This window comes from Pholcus phalangioides, unplaced genomic scaffold (assembly GCF_987345545.1).
Source record: "Pholcus phalangioides strain wild (caught in Gottingen) unplaced genomic scaffold, Ppha-v1.0 ptg000008l_1, whole genome shotgun sequence".
Lineage (NCBI taxonomy): Eukaryota > Metazoa > Arthropoda > Arachnida > Araneae > Pholcidae > Pholcus > Pholcus phalangioides.
In genome coordinates, this window is record NW_028301601.1 from 38824876 (window position 1) to 38849190 (window position 24315).

Genomic DNA, 24315 nt, shown 5'->3' on the forward strand with positions numbered 1-24315 from the left:
CTGGGTCTGCCCTGGGAAGGCGGTTTTACAGCAAATTCACTATGTATCTGGAAATCCGAGGGGAACTGAAAGGAAATCTCATAAGTATGCCAAGTCTCACACAATAATAGGGCATCAAATTTTATGTTATTGCAGAGATCGAAGTAAAATTCTTTGCCTTTTATACCTGACACGTTATAAATTAGAAAACCCGAACTGCAACCCTCCTCGTCAGCCGAGACCATACTCTGTCTAGGCGTACAGGGTGAGAGAGGGGCAAGTATTGACTGATCATTATTACACACAATAAAATTACTATTCAAAGCACAAACATATGGTCAAAAAATACAAGGGTTACAAGTTGAGACAAAATAACCATTAGAATTATTGTGCTGCATGGGCTGATCATTGTTTAAGAAACACGTTGGCAAAGAAAAATTGAAGCCTTGAGCATATTGTTTTTATGAATGAGTAGCGACTTTATTTCAGAGAAATCGGCAGAGTGATTCATACCTTGGACGCCCGAACACGAATGACCCGAAAATTCACCGTTCTCTGATGTGCGACGAAGGCGATTTTCGAAACCATGAGCAGAAGGTGGTGTTCTTTCGAGGTTGTTGCTAGGTCTGAAAATATCAAGAGAGACTCGAGGTTGATTCAGATTTTTTCCTTTGGGTAGATCATTAGGACCTAGGTTACTCCCGATTCTACCACAAAGCAGCAGGCTCCATATAATACATCTCGCCATGCGGCTTAAGATGAGAGACAAAAAAACCAAACCGATCAGCTTATTTTTTCTGGAAAAGTCCCTGCTTCAAATTTTTGTGACGCACTAGCGCTTAGTTTAGCAATTGCCTGAAAATTTCCAATCATAGCCCTCCAGGATAAATCAGGCATCATCAACAGTCGAGGAATTAATCAGATAAAAACAAAGTATACTTAAAGATTCAATTGAGTGGATAAAAATTTAAATGGCTAAAAAAAAGTTAGAAATCAGGAACTCGAATGGAGAGCTAGAAACATGCGTCCGACCTGCAACAACAGGGTTCCCAGCTACCTAGAAAGTCAGGGAAAATGTTAAATATTTGTCAAAAGTCAGGGAAAACTCTTAATACTTGGGAAAAGTCAGGGAAAATCTGAAGGAAAAAAAATTAAAAGGGGGATGAATTCCCATTCCAGTGGTAGGTCTTCACTTTTTCCCCCATAGAAGATGATCTCTTTCAGATCCTCTGGGAGAGAATAAGGAAGCCTTATCAACAATCTTTATCTGCATTTTCCTCTGGATCCCCTACTGAGAGACACTTTGGTGTACATGAGCAAAATGTCTTATCAGTTGAAGGTGAGATTTTATATATATATACAGTAAAACCTCATTAAGTCGTCACCCTGAAAAGTCATCACCCCAGTTCAGTCGTAATTTTTCTTCAGACCCTTCCAGCTCTCATAGACCACAATGTTATTAAACCCTTGTTTACTCGTCGCTAATTTCGGTCACTAGTCACTATGAAAAAGTTTGAGGAAGAGGAACAGACTATTTTTATGGCTCCCATTAAAAAAAAAAGCTTGTTAACAGCATTGCCATATGCTTAAAAGTCACCATAAAATCCTATATACCCAAACGGAACAGTTTAAGTAACGAAAGTTACGCTGGGGAAGTTCATTTGCCGACTAAGGGTTTTGGAACGTTGGGGGCTGTTCAAGCTAGATCTCATTTTTGCATGGGCTCCATTGGAGAGACTGGGTAAACCATGAGACACCCAAGCTCTGTCGCAAAAAGCAACGTAAGAACTTCACACCTCCCCCCAGGGGGAGGGGCAGGGCATCTCCGGTAAAACCAAAATTTATTGATATGTCAAAGATTACATATAGTGCAAGGAAATCAAAAATTATGTAAATCGAAGAATCAAATTAATTAAGTTAAAATCAAAGTGCAACGGGCACGGATAATAAATAATCATAGAAAGCATGGGCTCTATTAATTTAGGGCTTCAAATTTAAACAAAATATCTTTGTTGAAAAAAATCAGACATTCTTTCACTGGTCTTCTGTTTACTTTTCCCTGCAAAGGGTGCACACTTTCCCTCCCTAAAATGTACCAGTACATTTTACCAAAGAAGTAATAAGAGATCAAAAAAAGGTAAAAAGTGCTATTATTTTTTCTTTTGCAATCTATAAATTTTGTTAATATTGTTATTTTGATTCATACTTTAATAAATGTCATATTACTTTAAATTTATATGATTTTCATAACACCGCACATTAAAACTGATGGAACTCCGCTTAAGTCGGCATAATTTTTCTGTAACTTGAGGTGACGACTTATCGAGGTTTTACTGTTTATACTAGAAACCAATGCTGGTCAAGGTCACTAAACCTGCTTTTTCAGTAAATGGATTGGGGGGGGGGGGGTCTAAGGAGGAGACCCTCTTTTCCATTGTTGAAAACAAAGCCAATACCAGCTCTAATTTCTTTTCTATCTCTTCTGAGAAAATGGTTTATCCTCTTGCTTTTTTTTGCTGCCTCTGTATAAGAGGCAACTCAAATATGTCAGGATGGGGGAGTTGGGGTTCTACATGTGGGTTGTATAGAAGGCAGTTGGATGGGATGAAACAACTCCTCATTAGTATATATTTTTTGTTTATAGAATTCTCCTCCTTGTTACACACAGTTCATACACATTACAAGACACCACAAATGGGTAAAATTGAAGGAGAATTGTTTTCTCTGAATTTTTTTAAGAGATGGGTTGAAAATGTACAATGTTCGGAAAGAGCTATAGACATTTTTGACAATGTGAAATTTATATAGAACAACAAGTCTCTTTGAGGTAAGCTACCTCTGTTGGCCTGGCAGTAAAAGATACTCCATTAAGTGTGAGATGAGTTTTTTAAGACTCCCTCCAGATTGCAAGTCATTTCTAAAAAGATTTCAAAGCCCCAAACATTTTTTTTTTTTTTTTGAAGCTCTTTTCAAGATCTCATGTGAAAACTTACTGCAAGATCTGATAAATTAGAGGCTGCAGCTTCTGTAAAAAAAATTTGAAATTGATCTGGATTGGAAAGCCGCCCCTGATTTTAATTTTCCTGAATAATAAGTCAACATGTTTTTTTTTTTTTTTTTAAATCTCGCACCATTAAAATGCTCTTTTGCACCCCTGGTTAAGAGCCACTAATTTTAGGTTTTGATGTCACCCAATAGCATTAGATTGTTTTCTGTACTTTTAGGACATGTAGAGGCATAAACAATGTTTACTAGCTCTGCAAAGAGCTAGAAATAAAAGTGCTTTATTTATCGAAAATTATGACAATGACATTGAACAGTAAAATGTAAACAAATCCCTTTGAAAAAGATGGACAGCGCAGTAAAACCATCCAGTTCACCTGGACTTATTTACATTGGACCTTGTAACTTATACATTTTGCTCTGTGATGTCTCGAAGGAGCTTCATTCTTAAAAAAACTTACATGCCTTCGTAATTTGCTGTGCACTGAGGAAGAAAGTTTACTCACTGTACTCTGGAAAACTCCTCAAAAAATAATAATGTAACACATTGTGAGGAGAGACAGGATAGAATTATCTGTGGTTGCAAGTGCACTATTTTGTCCAAAAATTGTTTTTGTTACCAAGTCATTTCTGTCATTTCACTTTGAGTCAATAGCTTGAGTCAATCTTATAGGACAGCGGTTCTCAATCGGTGCTCTGCGAAGACCTTGGGGCTCCTTGTGCACTCTCCAGGGGCTCTGCGGCTGCTCGAGGGAAATATATTAAAAAAAAAAGTAAAATATTTAGAAAAATTAAATATTTTTAAATAGTAAAAAATTATCAGTAACTTTGATGAATAATTAAAAAATTGGCCTACTAAGTGGGGTGACTCTGCCATAGAATTTTTTTACTTAAAAGGGCTCAGCAAGTCAAAGAAGGTTGAGAACTGCTGTTATAGGATATTGAAATAGTGGCGTGAAAAAACATTATTTTTGAATTTTTTTACAAATTTAAAAAAATGAATTTCTTAAGAACTTTTTAAATATTATGCTATGATTATGTTATTTAGGGGGGTCCGCCCCATCCTACTTTTCCTAATTTTTTGAGTGGGAACTCTGTGTATGCGTTTTTGGTCAGGGAAAATTTGGAGTCAGAGAAATGATCAAGCAGATTTTGCTGGGAACCCTGAACAAAGATTGTCATCTTTTCTAAAATACAATATAGTTGAATGGTAAGTTAGGCTATGTGAAACATGTGGGAGAGAATATATCTCAAAAAATATTCTAATATATATTTTTTCCATAGTTATGGCAGATTGCCCTCACACCATTGGAGTAGAATTCGGCACCAGAATAATGGAAGTTTGTGGTCAGAAGATAAAGTTACAAATTTGGGACACAGCAGGACAAGAACGTTTTCGTGCAGTAACCCGCAGTTATTACAGAGGTGCTGCTGGAGCACTTATGGTCTATGATATCACAAGGTAACTATTTTCTTTCTTTCTTATCTGTGTAAAATGAAATGATTTGATTGTACTGTGTTTCTTTTAATAAAGGCATCCTGTGTGGGCAGCTGTAAGGGGGAAAAAAGTTGGAAAGTAGGTTATTTTTCTTAGTCCACGGGTGTTGCATTGGCGTAACTGTCATACATTTCTAGGATGAAGTTCAAGTATGAAGGTTTCAACAGCTGGCTGATGCTGAGATGAACTCAAGAAAGGGAATTCAACTGGCTTATGGGGAATCGAACCTACATGCCTGGGGAGTGGTCTAGACCACTATGCTATTGAAGCAATGAACTTTTGTCCTTGGAGCTTTTGTTATATTCTTTTCTCTGGGTTCATCTTCACATCAGCCAGCTGTTGAAACCTTCATATGAATAAGGAGGGTGACATAATTTTCAACTTTCAAGGTCACTGATTAAAGTAAGCACGAAAAGATTAATTTTAAATGTGAAATGGTGGTTAATATAATGTGAAAACATTAATAACTTTAGTCGCCACAATTGTGAATGCAAGCATGCAAACGTGCATGCATTGTGTCATACAGGTGCTGCATGTCATTTTATGGGATGGAGTTCCATGCCTGTTGTACTTGGTCAACCAAATCAGCAACGGTTAATGCTGGTTGTGAATGACGCTGGATTTGTCTTCGAACAATGCCCCATACGTGCTTGATGGGAGAAAGATCTGGTGATCTTGCAGGTCAAGGCAACGTGTCGACACTCTGAAGAGCACGTTGGGTAACGGAAGCAGTATGAGGATGAGCGTCATCCTGTTGGAAAACGCCCCCCCCCCCGAATACTGCTCATGAATGGCAGCACAACTGGTTCAATCACCAGTCTGACATACAAATTTTCTGTCAAGGTGCTAGGAATAACAATGAGAATGCTCCTGCTGTCATAGAAAATTGCTCCCCAGACCATAACTTCTTTGTGTAGGTCCAGTGTATCTACGCCACTGACAGCTTGGTTCCCAAGCGCTCACTTGGCTTCCTTCTTACCAACGTATGACCATCACTGGCACCAAGGCAGAAATGACTCTCATCTGAGAACACAAGATCTCCACTATGCCCTCCAATGAGCTCTAATGTGACACCACTGACATCGCAGATGGCAGTGATTTGGAGTTAGTGGAATGAACGCTACAGGCCATCTGGCTTGGAGCTGTCCCTGAAGTAATCAATTTGTTACAGTTTGCTGTGTTACTCTGGGAACAACAGAAGCTCTAGTTTCTGCTGCAGATGCAGCACGATATGCCAAAGCCATGCTGCGAATACAGCAGTCTTCCCTTTCAGTAGTGGCTCGTGTGTGGCTGGACCCCGGTCTTCTCGAGACAGTGCCTTTCCTGCCAACAATTTTGCACAGTGGATACATCCGTGCCAAGTCTTTCCGTAATATCGCAGAAAAAAAATCCACCTTCTCGTAGCCCTATTACTCAGCCTTGTTCAAACTCAGCAAGCTTATGATACTGCCTTCTTTGTCTCCTTAAAGGCATTCTTGACTTAAATGTAGCTCACAATGTCCAATCCGGACGATAAATGACGCTCTCATGAAGTTCACATTGCATATTTAAAGCAAACGTAAGTTGTATGATCATAGCTTCACTATTATCCATCTAGTGTGAAATTTGAATAGGCGTCATCTTTCAGATGTGCAAACATGCCTCCCAAATTTTGTTTATCTAGCACAAATCCTCCTCTGTGTTAGGATTTTATTTTCCGCCAGTGTATATGAAATATCACACAAACAAAAATAAATGGACTCTCCAAAGGTACTGCTTATCATTGCCCACCTTGCAACCAGTAGTAGCCCAAATAGCACTCTGACTACATTCTTAACATTTTTGAGGGGGTCCCTGCTCAAGAATTATGAGCACCTCAGGGAACTACCAATGTGAAACCTTACCCATGCAAAGCCAAAAGAAAGTGAGTGTAACTAAGAAATACTTCTACGTTACAAAAAAAGACAAACTCAAATTTGATTGGTTAATTGAACGGTGGAAATGGAATGATATGTATATTTATGTTTTAGTGTTTAAACTAAATTGTGATGCACCAGTTTTTGTCATGTACGCGAAAAAGTGGAAGAAGTAGTGAAAGCGAAGAAAGTGTGTTTCTCTATGATTAAAATGAAAATGATTCTACCTATGCGATTTCAGAAATTTAAATATTTTGAATGAGAAAATTGTGATCATGACAATGCAAGTTTTTGGATTCAAAAATTTTATTTATTTTTTCTTATAGGAGGAGTACATACAATCATTTAAGCAGCTGGTTGACTGATGCACGAAACTTGACTAATCCTAATACAGTAAGTTTTTTACATTATACTTGAATAAAGAAGTCTCTCAAAAAAGGTCTGTTTTTGGTTCCATGTTATTTCTAATTTTTATCTGACTTCTGTAAACAAAACGGTCCATTTATTTCATTTACTGACGATACAGCTTTGCACTTAGAGGATGATGAAATAACTTTAATAATAAAGACAGAGAATGAACTGAGGCATAATCAGTGGTTGATTGCAAACAAACTTGAATTGAATGTGCAAAAGACAGATTATTGGAGTGAGAAGCTTAAATTGTGACACACAAATCTCCATTAAGTTCATATGTTGCCCTCAATCACAACAAAACTGCAACTCCAAAACAATCCAAAGATTATATGAATATGAATACTTAGGGGCTAACCATACAGGACGACTTGAAATGGAATAATCAATGCAATAAAATAACATTAAAAAAATTTGATTTTACACAGCTTTTTTATACAAGCTCAAGTATTTAATGGGGGAAATTTTTTTTGAAAGATGTCTTTTACACTTGGGTTTTCACAATTGTAACTTGGTTTGTGTATGGGGTGGAGTGTACATTGTAATACCATGAAAACTCAAAGCAGAATGTTTTGCAATGTTCTGTTCGAGTTGCTTTTACTGTAAAACATCTTTTTACTCCCTCCCTACAATCAATAAACTGTCAGTGGGTGGAGTCAGCTCTTGTTCGAGTCTTGAGAAAAATAGAGAAAGAAATATACACTCAGTATAAATACAGTTGAACACTTGCTTATAATGAACATGGATATTATGAATTTTCCATGTCTCAAGAGTTTCGAAGTACTTATCTGTTATTTTAATTGCTCATAATGTGAACACAGATTTCAGCATAGAGACCGCTGAGCAGGGCTTCGAAATGCATGCTGTAAGTAAATAAAGCCGGAAATATTATTCTTTAACCACAAAAGATGGGTGACCGTTTTAAGAGGGTTTTTACTCTACTTAAATTAATAACTTTCGACTATTTGGGCTTTTCGTGTGCGCATTATGGGAAAAAAGTAGAATTTGTGTATCATTTGTGGAAATAACCTACTGTAATAGCTTTATCGAACAATTACTTATTATAATTACAATTACTTATAAAACTTATATATACAGTGGATCCTGCTTATTGCGACTTGCTTTGTGGGACCTCAAACTTTGCAAATGGTCATAAAGATTTCCCATTTGAAGCTTTTTCCCGCTTAACAACGTTTTTTTTCTCATAACGATTTCTTGGAAAACGTTATGGGCAGTAACCACTGTATTTGGTTACTGCCTATATTTGGTTATTTCCTGAGGCAAAAGTTCACATCTGGACATTCAACTGATTTTTCAATTTGTTTCAGACATCCACTAAATTTCACCCTCCTGGATGAAATGTGAAAATTGCTAAAGATCCATATTTGATATATCTAAAAAATATGTCCTACATGTTAATAAATATTTAATTACCTCTAGTAATGAATATGCTTTGTAAATTGAAGTTTCTAATTTACTTCAACACATTTGTTTGAAATACCATGATACCTTGGCTAATGTGCAATTCCTTATTAAATGTTTTGGCTTATGGCAATTTTTTTTATTTTTTTTCACACAACTGGTTTTAGTGGATGCATGCTAGCATAAGCTGTTAATGAGCTGGCATTAAATTTCATGTGAATAATCAGAATGGCTATTAGTTGAGCCAGATGAATTTATGTCCACCTCGCAATCACTTTACAAAAATATATCTCTTTTTTAGAAAGGTTTTCAGTCATTTCATATAAAATAGATGAATATATTGAATTTTTTTTTAATGAAAAAGCCAAAACTTGATTGTTTTCAGGACACACTATGAGACTTTTAGCGTCAAACTGGGTAAGAAGTCCATTCCAGGAGCACATCTTTTCCTTTTATATTCTTAGAAATAGACAAATAAACTAGCCACATTATACATAAGTAAAGGTCACACGGCCACATATTGCGCTTCATGATTGGATTGTGAAATAAAAATATCTTCAGTTTTTCATTTTCATCTAAATTCCTTCACGTGATTGCGAAGTTCATCTAAACCTTTGGTTAATTAATTAATTTTTTTATAGAGTTGCTTATGCCACAGTAGTCTTCCCAATAATCCGTGGAAAATAGGACTGGGACCACCTCAGATTACTGAAAACTTGGATTACCTGAAAAATAGTGTAAAATTACTTTCAGAATTAATGGTGGAAGGTCTTCCTTTGAGTTTATGACAAATGTCAGTGGTAAAAAAAATTTGGAAAAGGTCTCACAGGGCTGGAGCCCTGTCCAACCTTTCAATTATATTTTGCTTGTACTTACATGGGCCATTCTAATAATTAAAATTGGCCTTAAAATAGAGCTTATTTTCATTTGATGAAATATAATTGCTCTAATTTGTTTTCTCTGAAACTACCTGTTCCTGCTTAATTTCACTCTTCTTGATTCACCAGTTTAGTTCATTATAGATAATGATAGCTGTTTAAACCATGGCATCCTTGGGCTCTAAGTGCAGATGGAAAAACCATTTTACCCACATTTAATGCTGTTTTCTTCCCAAATTTCCTCCATTTTCAGAATTTGAATTATGGCAGTGAATATTGCACTTAGGAACATGGAAATTTTTTCTGTTGGCATTAGGAGAGAGAGGGCAAAAACTTTCTATTTGGATTTTGGGGCACACAAAGACTGTATAAAAAGTTGGTTTTTTTTATTTTAATAACTTTAGCCTTGCAACATGAATGACATATATGAGTATGTTATTTGGTACACACACCTGCCAACTCTCCGGATTTAGGCAGGAGACTGCGGATTTTTCAGCCTTCCTCCTGCTCTCCGGATTTGTTAAAACTTCTCCTGATTTTGGCAGAAAATTATATATTATGTGAGCTTTCACGTTGTTGTGACGTCAATGACTGCTGTCATCGTTAGGTAAAACACTCATGGAGGACACCATGGTGGTCATTTCCATCGAGCAGCCGTAAAAAGGGCTTAGTGACTGCATTTAAGCAACTGGCAAAGATGTGACTTTGTTTAGGTAGCGTTTATCATCAATCATTTATCAGAGGCATGACCTTGGTTGCCGAAATTCCTGTATAATCGTTATTGTATTCCATTAACAGCCGTGCGGTAAACACAAGTTTTTTCGTTGGCAGCTTCGTATTTTGAAGTTTTTTAAATTGTTTCCTCCTATTAAATATGTCTTCAGAAAGAAAATACAAAACATTAAGCTGTATAAAGCTTTTAAGGGTTCTATACCCAAGATTATCAATTACCACGAAAGGTATGTAGATGTAATTTCTCTATTCCACATGGAATTATATTATGCTGAGGGCCAATGCTGAACCTGCCTTGTGGGGGAGGAATGGAACTTTTTCTTAATTGATTAAAAAAAAAAAATTTTTTTCTGATCAAGTTTATGAGTGCCCTTGGGAGAATCTCCGGATTTCTGGATTCCAAAAGTTGGCACATCTGGGTACATTATATTACCTATATTACACTTTATTTGGAAACTTTTTCCAATTAGAATTATAGCTCTAGGATCAACAGTTTGCCAGTAAAATGTCATACTCTGGTTTGCTAGGGATAACTAACTAATGTATTCATGAAAAACTGAAAGAAAGAGGAAAAATCCTTAAAGTCGTCTATTTGGTAGAAATTTTGTGTTATACAGAAAAAAAAGCTGGAAAGTCTAGATTGCAGACATTTTCACAGTTTAGGGTTTGTGTTAAAGCCAGTAAAATAGACAGGTAAGTTTCAGTCTTTGTTTTTGTCTCATTTTCATAACTTAATATACAAATTTCTATTCTAGAAGCTGTAGGTTTTCCTTTCCCATTTTAATTGAATTTTTAAAAAAATCTTGCTGGAGGTATTTAATATCAGTGTGTAGATGAAAGCAAAGTGTTCATTAAACAACTTATTTCCAATATACAGGTGATTTTCTTAATTGGGAACAAATGTGACCTTGATGCTCAAAGAGATGTAACTTATGAAGAAGCGAAACAGTTTGCTGATGAGAATGGTAATGTAAAAATTTATTAAAAAACATTGAATACAAAATATTTATATGGTTTTTTTCTAGAGAAAGACAACTACAAAGCTATTCATCTCAGTTTTATTTTTTATCTCTGAACTATTAAATTGGGGTTGCAAGTATTCAATATCAAATTTCCACACCTGTCACAAAATTTTCTTAACTTTTCATTTTTGCCTATATACACTGGTGTAAGAAATTAACAGAATTTGCAGACCTGGTCGATTATCTCTAGAACTACTGTACCGATTTTAATGAAATTTGATATGTACATACATTGATACAATACAAAACAAATAACCATTCAATAATTGTAATATACACGCATGATCGTGCGTAACACTCGTTGGAGTCGGAAGGTATAAACAGCGGTTGCAGAATAAACAAAAAAATGGATTAATAGATGGGTTAATAGGGGGTATGGTCCCCTCTTACAGATATACAGGTCTCACAGCGTGATTTGATACTTGAAATAAGGCAGTTTATCATTTCCTGTGGCAATTGGTCCCACTCGTTCAGCAACGCCGTTTTCATTCCCTGGATGGTTCCCGGAGGGGGGTTGCGAGTTGCAATTGCCCTCCCCAGAGCGTCCCAGACATGCTCTATAGGGTTAAGGTCTGGAGATCTGGCTGGCCAATCCATCCGGCGAATATCCTCACTCTCTAGAAAATCGTCGAGCCGAAGAGCTCTATGTGGCCTCGAGTTATCTTCCATTAAAATGAACTCAGGGCCAACTGCACCCCTGAAAAGGCGAACATAGGGCTCCAAGACTTCATCCCTATACCTCACACCAGTCATAGTGCCTCTTTCAAAGACATGGAGAGGTGTGCGGCCATCCAACATGATGCCTGCCCAGACCATTAAACCTCCTCCGCCATAATGGTCGATTTCGCAGACATTGGAGGGTAGGTAGCGGGTCCCAGGTTCTCTCCATATGAACATACGGCGAGTGCTTAGGCTGAACCGGGACTCATCAGTGAAGAGAACGGTCGCCCATTGATCCATACTCCAATCTCTATGCTCTCTGCACCATGATAAATGGATTCTCCTGTCTGTAGAAGTGAGCAGGACGCAAAAAGCAGGTCTTCTTGCAAACAACCTTCTCTCATGAAGTCTTTTGGAAACAGTCACCCTTGATACATGGGTTCCTGTGGCTGCATACAAGTCATGAGAGAGCTGAGAAGCTGTAGCACTCCTGTTACACCTGGCTATAATCGACAAATGGAGATCTTCTCTGGCCATCGTGGCTCTTGGACGACCTTGTCCAGGATTTCTCTCGATGGATCCGGTATCCTGGAACTGTTTCCATAGTTCAGTTACGCTGGGCGTTAAATTGAACTCTCTACAAATCTGGACTTGAGATTGGCCTGCTTCTAGCCTCCCCACAATTCGCCACCTCATTCCATCATCTAAACGTTGGTGTTTACTCATTTTTACTGTTACAATTTGAAATTAACCGATTGCTGCAAAATAACACCGAGGTGTGCTAGTGAACGAAATGCGTCTTAACTTACGCAAGCTTATTAAGCCTTTTTCTCTACTGGCTCCGCCTAAACACACGTGTACGCTTACGTATTTGACGTACAAGATTTACATTTTTGTCTAGAAGCAGTGGTTTTACATTCAGTTCAGTTCTTTTCATGAAATTCGATAAAATATGCAAATTATCTTAATTTATTTCACCAGTGTATAAAACATGTTACAAGGAAAAACATAAATAAAAATTTTCATTTTTGAAAAAGACGCATAAAATACACACACATAAGGTATACTGTATTTAAGTTTTTAAGAAAATAGTTTTTCTGCTTGCATTCAAAAAGTGTACCTAATATGCAGTCTGAGAGACCATCTTCCTTACCACTGCCAAGCAACAAATTGCTCACCAGTTATTGTGGATTCTAAAAATAGCCTAATTTCTTCCCATCGTATTTCATTTAAATGCTTTAACCCCTTAACAGTGTTGCTTGAAACTCATGAAAAGTGCAATGTTTGTGATTAGACTTTTTTTTTTGTTTTGACGAATGGTTTGTCTTTTTATCTTGAAGGCCAAATTGAGTTTGTCTATCTTTTTTATATTGATATAATGCACAAAATTAAGCAGGGAAAAAATACTTCCATTTTTGATGCATTTTTCTGAAAATTTTTTCAAATGCATTCCACTGTTACAGGGCTAATTAATTGTTCATTTGTACTTTCTAATAGCTCATATGACTCCAGCTAGAGAACCACTGCTTTGGATAATTAATTTTTGTGAAACATTGAACATTTTTACATAACATAAACATTTTTAATTTTTTTTTCTTGTCTTTCTAGGTCTGATGTTTGTTGAGGCTAGTGCAAAAACGTGAGTTATTTACTTGATTGGTTCACTTGAAGAGAAAATTTATTTATACAATGACACCTCATCATATTACACATGCCCCAGGAGATGACTAAAGAGCGCAATTTGTTTATTATAAAGCATGATATATTTGATGGCTCAGTTCTGATAGCAAATTTTTAAATAAAGGCACAAAATATCCAAATGGGTATTATAATGAGGGGCTACTCCATGTACAAAACCTTCAATCATTCTTTGACAGTGCTTTTTGCATAAAAACTTTCCTTTTTAAAAATTATAATTTTTTTATAAACGAGATATATATGATTCAATTAGTTCCATATTTTTTAGGGGTGAAAATGTTGAAGAAGCATTTTTGGAGACAGCTAAAAAAATATATCAAAATATCCAAGATGGAAGGTGAGTCTTCATCATCTGACATTTATTTATTTTTGTTTCTGATCAATGAATCACTTACTGCATATCAAAGAATTTATAATTTTCCTAAGAAAAAATGCAATCATTAGTTTCAATTTTTACAAAAGTTTTATATTGGGAATGTGATAAAAGCTGGAAAAGTTTACTATTGCCTAACCCTTTGAGTGATATTGATGAGATATCTGACCTCCTTAAAAGCCTCTTATTTTAGCATTGACGAGCCCAGATATTTTGTAAAGCTGATTTCTTGCTAGAACGTTTTTCTCAATACCAATTAGTTTACATCTGCTGAAAATAGGGGGAAAAAGTCTACTTTATTTTTGAAAAAGACATTTTATTGAGAGTTTAGTTATTTCTACTGTGCTGTTTAAGGAGTTAATAAAATGCTTATTTTCTCTGTTCTATGTAGTGGTTGCTACTCTTCTGTTGAGAAATTTGAGTGATTTTTAGTATGGAATTTTTGAAAATGGGAAAGTTTTGTGCTACTGACTAGGACTACTAGACCTCACATGCATCTTGTGAACATTTCTTTGAGAAACGTATAACATTATTACATGCTAGTAAGGGATGAGTGCACAAACATTTAAAAGCCATATCTCACCCAGTATCGTTTTTGTTGACTGGCCATGTCAGAGCTAAATTACTTCTTTTTAGGTCAAAATATTAATGTAAAACACTGATAAAATTAGTTTGAATATGTTTAATGTGCGCTGAGACACTTTTGCATAGCATTTATTGTTAACTACTGTTTAAAACTGGATACTTAATGTGTTTCTCAAAAGACTCCCTGATTTTAAAATGAAATAACTTGAAAACTGTGATAGATAGAAACCTGATATGCAGAAGTTTAACAATTACTTCCGTATACTGCCATCAGGTGTTTCTGTAGTTGCAGATGGATCCCCAAAAAGATATTGCACACTGATAAGACTAATATGAACTTTTCATAACTAAAAAGTTCACTAATTTGAGTTAATTCTATATTCAAAATTTTTTTTCTCTACAAGTCAGTAGACATTGATATATATTGTAGTATCGTGGCATTCCTGTAGCTACAAAACTTGCCGCTAAGCAGCAAAGGTTTTGCTCTATTAGACAGCCTTTTCTATTGAAAAAGCTTATTTTCGTTATTCTGCAGTTTCTGGTTGAAACATGAAAAGAGGTTAGTGTGTCGTGAAATGAAGTGATGTATACTAATTAGATTGGGCGAAAAGGCCATGGAGCCGGAGAGGACAGGTTGTTGACTGTTAGACGAAAGAGCATGTCGAACCCTCTGGTTTAGGTGTCTATGTATATAAAGGTGATTATAAGTTATTCCCATTGGCTTTAGTGTATACTTAAATCGTGATATATCTAGGAGGCTAAGCGAAGTATGGTGGCAGCTGCGGGATCCAGAAAGATCCACAGATCCACTTTTCGAACATCGTTGCTTAAGTCTTAGCTTGATTACTTATGTTTGAATAACTAAGCTTAAATCGCCACTTTACATAAGACTATGGTTAGGACTAGGAACATGTCGTCGACATTTCAAGTGCCGTTTCTGAACCGTTTTCATTTGCAACGGCATCCGAGTGGCCAAAATGGAAGAAATACTTCGAAAGATTTTGCGACGCGTCAGGGCTAGCAAGAAGGGCGAGAAAGACCAGGCCAACACGCTTTTTTATCTGTTAGGTGATCAAGTGGAGGACATTTTCACCTTATTTCACCTGCCAACAGCGGACCAGGAGAAGTACGATTTAGTTAAAGCAGCATTCGACGGACATGTCTTGCCCAAGAAAAATGTCATATATGAGCGGGCCAAGTTCAACAACCGTGTCCAACACTCCGGAGAACCCGTGGAGTTCATCTCTGTTCTCTGTGTGCTAGCGGAATCATGCAAGTATCAAGCAGTCTGAGAAGAGATGATCCACTATTGCATTGTTGTGGGTGTCAGCGACCAAAGATTGTTTGAAAAACTTCAGCTGAAGAAAGCTACGACCATGGCAAGACAATACAAATCTGTCAGGAAGCAGCAGGAGGCGATACACAAACCTGCGTTAAGCCAGCTCAGAGCTAGCCAGGGACCCAGCCAGGGTCGCAGGAATCCATGGGGAATCCATGGCTCAGACTTCAAGAAACAAGAGCAATCAACGAAGGAAAAGCAGTGCCAGACCCGCAGTAGGAATGAAGCTTATCTTTGTTTTTGGTGTGGAGGAGCAAATTTTCATGACAAGAATTCCTGCCCGGCCAAGGACGCCATGTGCCATAAGTGCAGTAAGAAAAACCACTTTGCTAGGGTTTGAAAGTCAAGGGTAGCTGCGAACATTTCGTCAGTGCGGCAAGTCAGGGTGAAGATGCAGAGGTCATTCCTTGGCTACTTAGTATCATCCGTCTCTAAATGCAAATTTACCGACTCCTCTACTCTTAGAAACAAAATCTCGTAATCCACTCGTAACCTCAAAGACCTTATTTCTCACCACAAATTCAACTACCTATCCCACTTATTGCCTACCTATCTTAAATACAAATCCCTCAAAATTTTGGAATTTACTCCGTCCCAAATTAGCAGGTACCTCCTCGCTCAAAACTTCCAACTCGGACCTAACCTATCCCCTTGATCTTGCCTCCAAATTTAACCGGACCTTCTCTTCTGTTTTTTCCTCTGATTCCACCCCCCCCCCCCCAATATGTCTTTTGTGATTCACTTCATAACTCCTGTCCCATCTCCTTTTCTAAAGCCAGTCTCCTGAATATTGTAAAAAAAATTTAAACCCCACTACTTGCCCCGATGGGATCCCCAATCATATCCTAAAATTCTGCGCGATGAAATTTGCAACTATCTCCTCATTATTTTCAACGTCTCACTGAACACTTCTAATCTACCCTCTGACTGGAAAATTAATAAGATAATTCCCATCCATAAAACTGGTTCACTGTCCCACCCTCTCAATTTCAGACTTATCGCAATCACCTCCTCTTGCTGAAAGCTCTTTGAACACATAATTGCCAAGAATATCCGTATCCACCTCTATTCAATTAAATTTTTCTTTCCTAACCAACAAGGATTTAGATCGTTATCTGTATCTACCCAGTTAACACTTTTCATACATGATTTAACAGACTCCATTGACAAAAACCTTCCATCATAAAAGGGGGGAATGTGTGTCGGAAGTGAAATGAAGTGATGTATGTAATAATTGGATCGGGTGAAAAGGATACGGAGCCGGAGAGGACTGTTGGACGAGAGAGCATGTCAAACGCTCTGGTTTAGGCATCTATGTAAATGAAGGTGATTATAAGTTATTCTTGTTGCCTCTAGTGTATATTTAAATCATGATATGTCTAGGAGGCCAATCGAAGCAGTTAGCATTATGGAGGAAGTCATTAAAGGAAGTCATAAACAACAACTAAAATGTATAGTCTATCGTAGAAGTGTATAGACAAGTATTTTTCTTGAATAACAAACCAACCCTTCCCCATTTTTATTTATTTATGCAATATTGTTGGCCTTTTCAAAGGCCTATATAAGAGGACACGGTAGATTTACACAAAGATATTTAGTAATATTTGACATGAAATCAGAGATACGGGGGAGTTAACTATAGTGGAGGGGAGTTTGTTCCATTCAACTATGGTATTAGGAAAGAAACTGTATTTAAAACAGTCTGTATAAGGGCAAAACTATGTTTTAATTTTTTGGGGTGGTCACATCTATTCAAAGCATAGGAAGGCTTAGTCAGAATACCAGACATATCAAAATTTAGATGACCATTAATTATAAATTAAATGACCATATTATAAAGCATGGCTAAGCGAGAGATAAGTTGGTAAGTAGTGATTCTATGGAGATTAAGCTCAAGTTTAAGATCAGAAACAGAACTAAAAGAGGACCAGCAGTCATGAATAAAGTGAGCAAATTTATTTTGGATGAATTCAAGTTTGCCTATTACTAGAGGTGGGGGGGTCTCAAAATTCAGCTGCCTAAGAAAGAATGGAAAAATACCAGTTTATTAGCAGAGAATTCAGACATCTTGAGTAAAATGTTTGAGGTTGTGGCAAAGGAAGAAAAGTGTATTGAGACATTTCTCTGGTAGACATAATTGATATGATTATTCCAATGTAGAGAGAGGTCAGCCAAGATTATTACACTCCAATATTTAAATTGAGAAACTTGGGATATGGCTACGGTATTGATCTAGTATAAAAATTCGAGGGGAAGAGTTTTATGAGAAGCTCTTGTGAAAACTGTTTTAGATAGGTTGATAAGCATATGTCAAAATGAGCACCAGTCTGAGATGGAAACAAGATTACGTTGCAGAATTTCTTGATCACACTTGTGATTAATTATGCGGAAAATTGGTCATCAGCAAAAAATCTAATGGTGCCATTGAAGGTTTCAGGGAGATTGTTTATATATCTACTCTATAATATAAAATCACAAACTCGAAAAGGGCCTGTTTCTATGCAACCGAAATTAGTGACGATTTTATGTAGCGGAAGTGGGGGACATTTTTTGAGTGACGGAAATCTGTTATGTTTTTGTGTTAGGAAATCGGTTACGATTTTGGGTCAAGTTTTCATTTAACTCTTGCATATATCAGGACCCATTTGTTCCATCGGGACCAAGTTATGTGCATGTACCAAGAGGCTGCCACGCCCTACAGCAGGGCCCTTAGGCTGGAATAGATGGCGAGCCCCCAAACCAGCTTTTCAGGGGGGGCCCCCTGTGGCTAATTTATAGTGTGAAAAATCAAAAAGTGATAATCGTTCCGGACCCTGTCAGCCCTGCCCTTGTGGGGATCATGCAGAGAGGTATGTAGATGTATAATTACAGGGTTTTCAAATTTACTCCCCGGGTAGATACCCATTTTCCCCCCGGGGTGGGTTTTTTGGGGAATATTGTTTGTTTTTGAAGAAAATGCATTGCTTTCAATTAAAATTTTAGTTTGAGCTTAGTTTATATATTCCAAAAATTTCTGCATAGTGCAGTGTTCAGAATATGTATATTTTGCAATATTTTTAAATGATTTTTTAGGAACAAAAATGTTATAAATAATTTCTTGGAATCACAAACACACTTTTTTATAATTCTCTGGACTACCTTTTTTTATGTAAGCATTTAGGTATGATTCACATATTAAAATATGTTACAAGAAATCACAAACAGAAAATGTAACCATGGACCTTAGTTTAACAAATATACCTGATATATGTGATAAGCATGCCCACAGAAATTTCTTATTTATAATACACAATCATTTTTCACACACACAAATCCTTGTATAAATAAATTGAAGCCTCTGCGAAGAAGTAAACCAATGTATGTGAACTGAATTTTCATTCGAAAAATATTTAAATGTTTGCATTACTTTTTTATAAGTTTATACATCAGACTTTCATAACTGAAATACAAGCGACAAAAATAACATCTCGTAACAAAAAGAAAATAACATTGTGGGATTCTTGAATTGAACATTGGTAATGAACATCTTCAAGTGAAACAAAAAAAAAGTATAGTTTTTTTTACAAAAATAAGACTAACCAGAAAATAAGCCTTAGCTTTGATACTTGTGGGTTGATACGTGTGTAGTGGTTGAGATTTTCTTAATTAGACGAAAAATTTTAACAAGTATTTAAAAAAAATTTGATTCTGTAAGTACAGTGATAGCTAATGAATGACTATGAATTTTTTGGCCAATGAGATTTTTTCATTGTTTTTCTGCTTCGGCTAATGAACATGATTTAGCTAACGAACATTTTCTATGATATGAACATGCATACTATCATGATATAGCTGCACCACGAGCTGAATTTTTGCACCAATCATCAGAATTATTGTCACTAGAGCCTGATTAACTCATGTCCACGTCGGAATCTTTTTTTCAGATTTACCTACACTTCTCTTTCTGAACCATTTTATATAAAATGAAAGATTCAGCCAAAATAGAAAATACATTGACAAAAAAAGCCTAGGTTTTCAGAGCAGGTGTTTCTTTCAGTGCAAGACTTTCATCATCAAGCTGAACAGTCTGGGAGGTTATCTTCTCCACCTGCATGTATCAGAAAGAAATGAGCTGACCAAATCACAAATAGATGGGGACACTTATGAACTTGATGGGCTTGTGTCAGGGTTGTTTGGTTTAAACATTGGTTTTAACCAAGTGGTTTTTTTTTAAAACTTAATTTTTTTTTAAAATCAAACAAAAGTGGCTAAATATAATGTTTTCCATGAAAAATATCATATTGGTTCATTATTAGCCAAAATTTTTTATTTTTACCACATTTTATATTCTTGGGGTACATTTTGATGGTATATCTTTAAATGACATAAGATGGTATAAGTGGTTTTTCAAAAAGTCTCATAAAAGTGGCCTGAATATATATATATATATTTTTTTTTTTTTCATATGAAGTATCTTAGTTATTTAAAGTTATATACAGAAGCCAAAATTTTTGTCTCATTCTTACCATATTTTCTAACCTTCGGTTACATTCTGATGCTCTATCTTTATCAAATTCATGAAGAAGGATTGCATCACACATCTAAATGTAATGGTGTATTATCTCTCAGGTTTCTTTTTCTCTTTACAAAGAAGCAGCAACAATAGTGACACCATCATGCTAGGGGCAGGTGGCCCTATAATCCAATAAAGATACCAGCTGCACTACCTCCTATATACAAAGCCTCAGGATTGTGGGAAGGCCCAGTCTGGTTTATAGTATTGCCATACCCCCTTCTACAGAAATTTTTTTCTTATTGCCCCCCCGCCCCCAACTCAAGCGAACTCACAAGATCCTATGTTACAGCTGTAGCTCCCATCGCCCACTTTGGGAAACACTGTTTTAGACGTATAGATTTTTTTTTACTTAAATCTGAATTTCATATTTCCAAATAACTTTATTATACTTGGAAACCGAATTTCCATAATCTGTATACATTAATTTGTTTCAACCTTAATTGGAATTTTTTTAAAATTAGATTTATCCATCTATTAGAGTAGCTGAAGAGATGCTTCTGCTAAAATTATAAACGGCCTATTTACTTATAAAAATATGCTGTATTTCTCGTGTTATTCATTAAAGCTTGCAATATGCTCATAATAGGTTACATACGTAGGTGTTTCCTTTTTGATATTAAAGTATGGATTTTTTTATGTAAATCTGAATTCCATATTTGTAGACAATCTCATTTCACTCTCCTGGAAACCTAAATTTTGGAATAATTTCGTGTAATTAAGTATTCCAATGCCAATTTGGAAAAAAAAAACAACTTTAGTATTTTCGAAGAGAGATGCTATTCCTAAATTTCATATAACATATGCTCTTATTCATAAATTCATTAAAAGCATACTGAAAGTAACTGGAGAAAACATCTTTATATTATATATAAAATTAAAAGAATTTTCAAACACAAAGTAATTCATTGAGTTACGCAAAAAAAAAATAAATTAAATTTCGAAAGTGGATTTTTTTTTGTTAAAATGTAAGAAATATTTGCAGATAAATTAATATGGGAATAGCGTTAGTTACATTAATAAACATTTTATTTTAATTAATTATTCCAGAAGTTTGAATGATTTTTCAGAAATTTTATTGTTAATGCTATTTAAAAGAACCTGGTTTAAACCAAAAAACCCCAGTTTTTGTCTTTTTCTACCAACCCTGGCTTGTGTACATATTGGAATATATGTATAGTCTTTTCAATGTGCTGATCCTCAGCATATTAGAAAGATCTTCCTGTTGATTCTCATTTATCCACTTTTGAAGCTGTTCATTTTAGACTTCAATCAGTTTTTTGTCTTTTTTCATAGCATTCCTTGGTGTTTTAAAAAACTTATCTTAGAATTTTGGGCAGAAAAACTGAAATGTGAATAAAACAATTTTCTATTCAGCTACTAGTGAATGTGATTCCAGAACAAATTGTCTTCGTTAGCCGTAGTATTACAGTAATATTAAAATATGATATATCATAGTTAAATTTGATTGTCAGATCTTGGCAATAAAAATATTTCAATTACCAGTTTTTAATATTTATTTAAATAATAAATTGCATAATTAAAATTCAATTTCAATCATTGGAAATTACTAATAATTTTTTTTCAATTTAAAAAACCAATTTTATTTATAATTGTGATGAATTTTAAGAAAATAGATATTCGGCTGCTGATTATTCAGCTATTCAGCCAAATCACTTTTTGTCCCATCCCTAGCGACAGCTTTCTGATTGGGTTTTTGGGCATAGGATGTCCATATAAAAATTTGATTTTTCTATTTAATAACTACATCCCCACTATACAATGACATATCTGAGTACTGCACGCTGTTTGGATACTTTTTCTAATTGGAAGTGTGCCTCTAGGATCACAACTGTTCGCCAGTAAAATGCAGTGCACCCTGTATATTGACATGATCATTATTGTCCCCCTAGACCTTCACGTGTTCCCCACCTTCAAGTCTGTGGGTACTGGAAACATGCATTTGTGTCAAGCACCAGCACTACATTTCCTGAAAGTTACTGTTGGGGCTGCAGCATCTAGCAAAGGCATCATTGGCACTTTTTCGTGCAAGAAACGATCACTACTGAAGGGTATGTTGTGTCTTTGGAACAATTTGTTGCCAACACTACAAGGATTGGAGGATCAGCAAGGTATTTTGTGGTTCATGCAAGATGGGGCCAGGTCACAATGTATCCCAATGGTTTTTTTTTTTACTTTGGGGCCATTCAAGTATTATGTAAGCAGATTTTCAGCTATTTTTGCCCCCCCCCCCTTGTCATCAAAAGTCAGCAAATCCGAAACCCCCTCGATGCTGATGTAATACTTGAATGACCCCTTTCTTGAGGAACACATTAAAATAGTCATTTCATTGAATTTTTTGAAAAGACAGATTGGCCTCCATATACTCACCCCCTGCAACTACTTTTTGTGGGGCACATCGAAGGACATTATTTTTTAAAACAATCCTGTAACCTGTCCAGTGTTTCTGACGTAATATTACTTCGGGAGTTGAATGAAAGAAATAGAAACACTATTCCTTCGCTGCTATTGTTATGCTTAACAACCCTAAAACTTCTTGTGTGAGAGATAAAAAATATGTTATTTTGTCATTCACAATCATCTTTTTTTCCTCACTCGTCTTTGTCTGAGGGGATGTACTTTGAAATAAATTTGTAAGAAAAGACGCGAACTTATGCCAATGTACTTTTCCTATATGCACATTTTCTGTTCTCAGAAATCATATGAAGTGCTATATAAAATCAAATATAATTTGTTATTTTCTTAAATATTATGTGTGATAACAATAACTGTTGTTCATTTTTGACACGCGGGATGCTACGGTTCCTTCACTTACCTACTTTCATTCGGATCAACTCAGTTGATTAGAAGTACAAGGACAAAAAATAAATAAAATCATGTAAAATGTTTGAGTTTGCTGTATTATTTAATATTTCATCCCACGTTCAAAGCTCCCCCCCCCCCCAGAGATGGGTTAAAGTTGCAGCGACACATGGCCCCAAGCTTTCACAGGATTCACACTTGCGGGAAAAAGTTTTTTTCATTAATTTTTTTTTTATAACAATGAAACACTTTGGCACTACTCTTCATCTGTAACAGCCATCTTCAACATGCTACTCGTGACCACCATGGTGCTCCTTGAAACATCTAAAGTGATCAATGCATGTGTACATACTGGAAACCCTGTAAACGTTTAAAAAATCCAGCATTGCCAGACCAAATCCACAGAGTTGGTAGGTCTGTGAATAGTTTTCTCCGATTTCTTATACAAAAAATATTTCGCTTCATGGAATACAAGTTCTCTGTGTCAAGGTGGAGGGGGTATTTTAGCAACAAATCTCATTGTATAACCCGGACCTCTACTGATAATCATTGTAATAGATCAGGGATCTTCAACCTTTCCCGAGTAACGAGCACTGCCTTTACCCATCATAAAATGAAGAGCACACCTTACTGCAACTTGTACCTACATATACCTGAAATCATTAATTGTAATCATTGAATGCAATTTTTACAGGATGTTCAATCGAAGCATTGATCAAATGCTTGCAAGCATGAAATCAGATTTTAATTACATATTGCCAAGTTTGATGAATAGGGAAAAAATTGAAGAAAAATAAAATTATTTTTTGGGTTAAATAATCAAAATATTTTTTGGTAAATGAATCTTCGAACATGTTTTTTTTTTCCTACAGGAATCTTCGTTATTCCAACTTTAATTGCAATACCAGAATAGGGCGGCTTAGGAAATGTCGTACAATTCAGGGTACGACTCCAGGGTACCTTCATAGTGATATTTTTCCAGATGATGACAAAATTTTGAAGCGTTTAAACCTGTTAACATAAACAGCTTGCCTTAGAAGTGTGCAACTGATAGCCCTGCATAACTCAATCAAAATCATTTTTTTTAAATGTGTAAAGCCGGGTTTTCCTAGGAGTAGGTTTTTTACACTACATGAGAACCGAATTGGACCATTTTGCATTGGCAAAAACATGTTACATAATCACGCTACATGTTTGTTTTCCTAGCTTGGCGCATCAGCTCGGGGCCACTATATAGTATATGGCCTTGGCATCAGCTACTCTGTTGTCTGCATGCTCCGGTTTGAAGGGAAGGGAAAGAAAACACAACAAAAACGAAGATAACAGCGAAACGTGTGGTGCATGACGCATTTGACTCCTTCAGAAGCAGTCGGCCAATCACATTCAACTTAAAGTGCTGTCGTGAGCTGTATTGCGCTCTGTAGGAAAACTGCTTTTCTTATTGT

At 36.0% G+C, this 24315-nt stretch overlaps 1 protein-coding gene across 2 annotated transcripts in view; it reads left to right on the plus strand.

Annotated features, from left to right (window-relative positions):
* The window catches only part of Rab14 (RAS oncogene family member Rab14), a 51723-nt gene that overhangs the window by 12950 nt on the left and 14458 nt on the right, over window positions 1–24315 (plus strand). For both annotated transcript variants that reach the window (XM_089234637.1, XM_089234638.1), the window contains 5 exons: window positions 4267–4444; window positions 6702–6768; window positions 10696–10783; window positions 13109–13139; window positions 13467–13535. In XM_089234637.1, the coding sequence (XP_089090763.1) occupies window positions 4267–4444; window positions 6702–6768; window positions 10696–10783; window positions 13109–13139; window positions 13467–13535 (433 nt within the window). The remainder of the gene's footprint in view (window positions 1–4266; window positions 4445–6701; window positions 6769–10695; window positions 10784–13108; window positions 13140–13466; window positions 13536–24315) is intronic.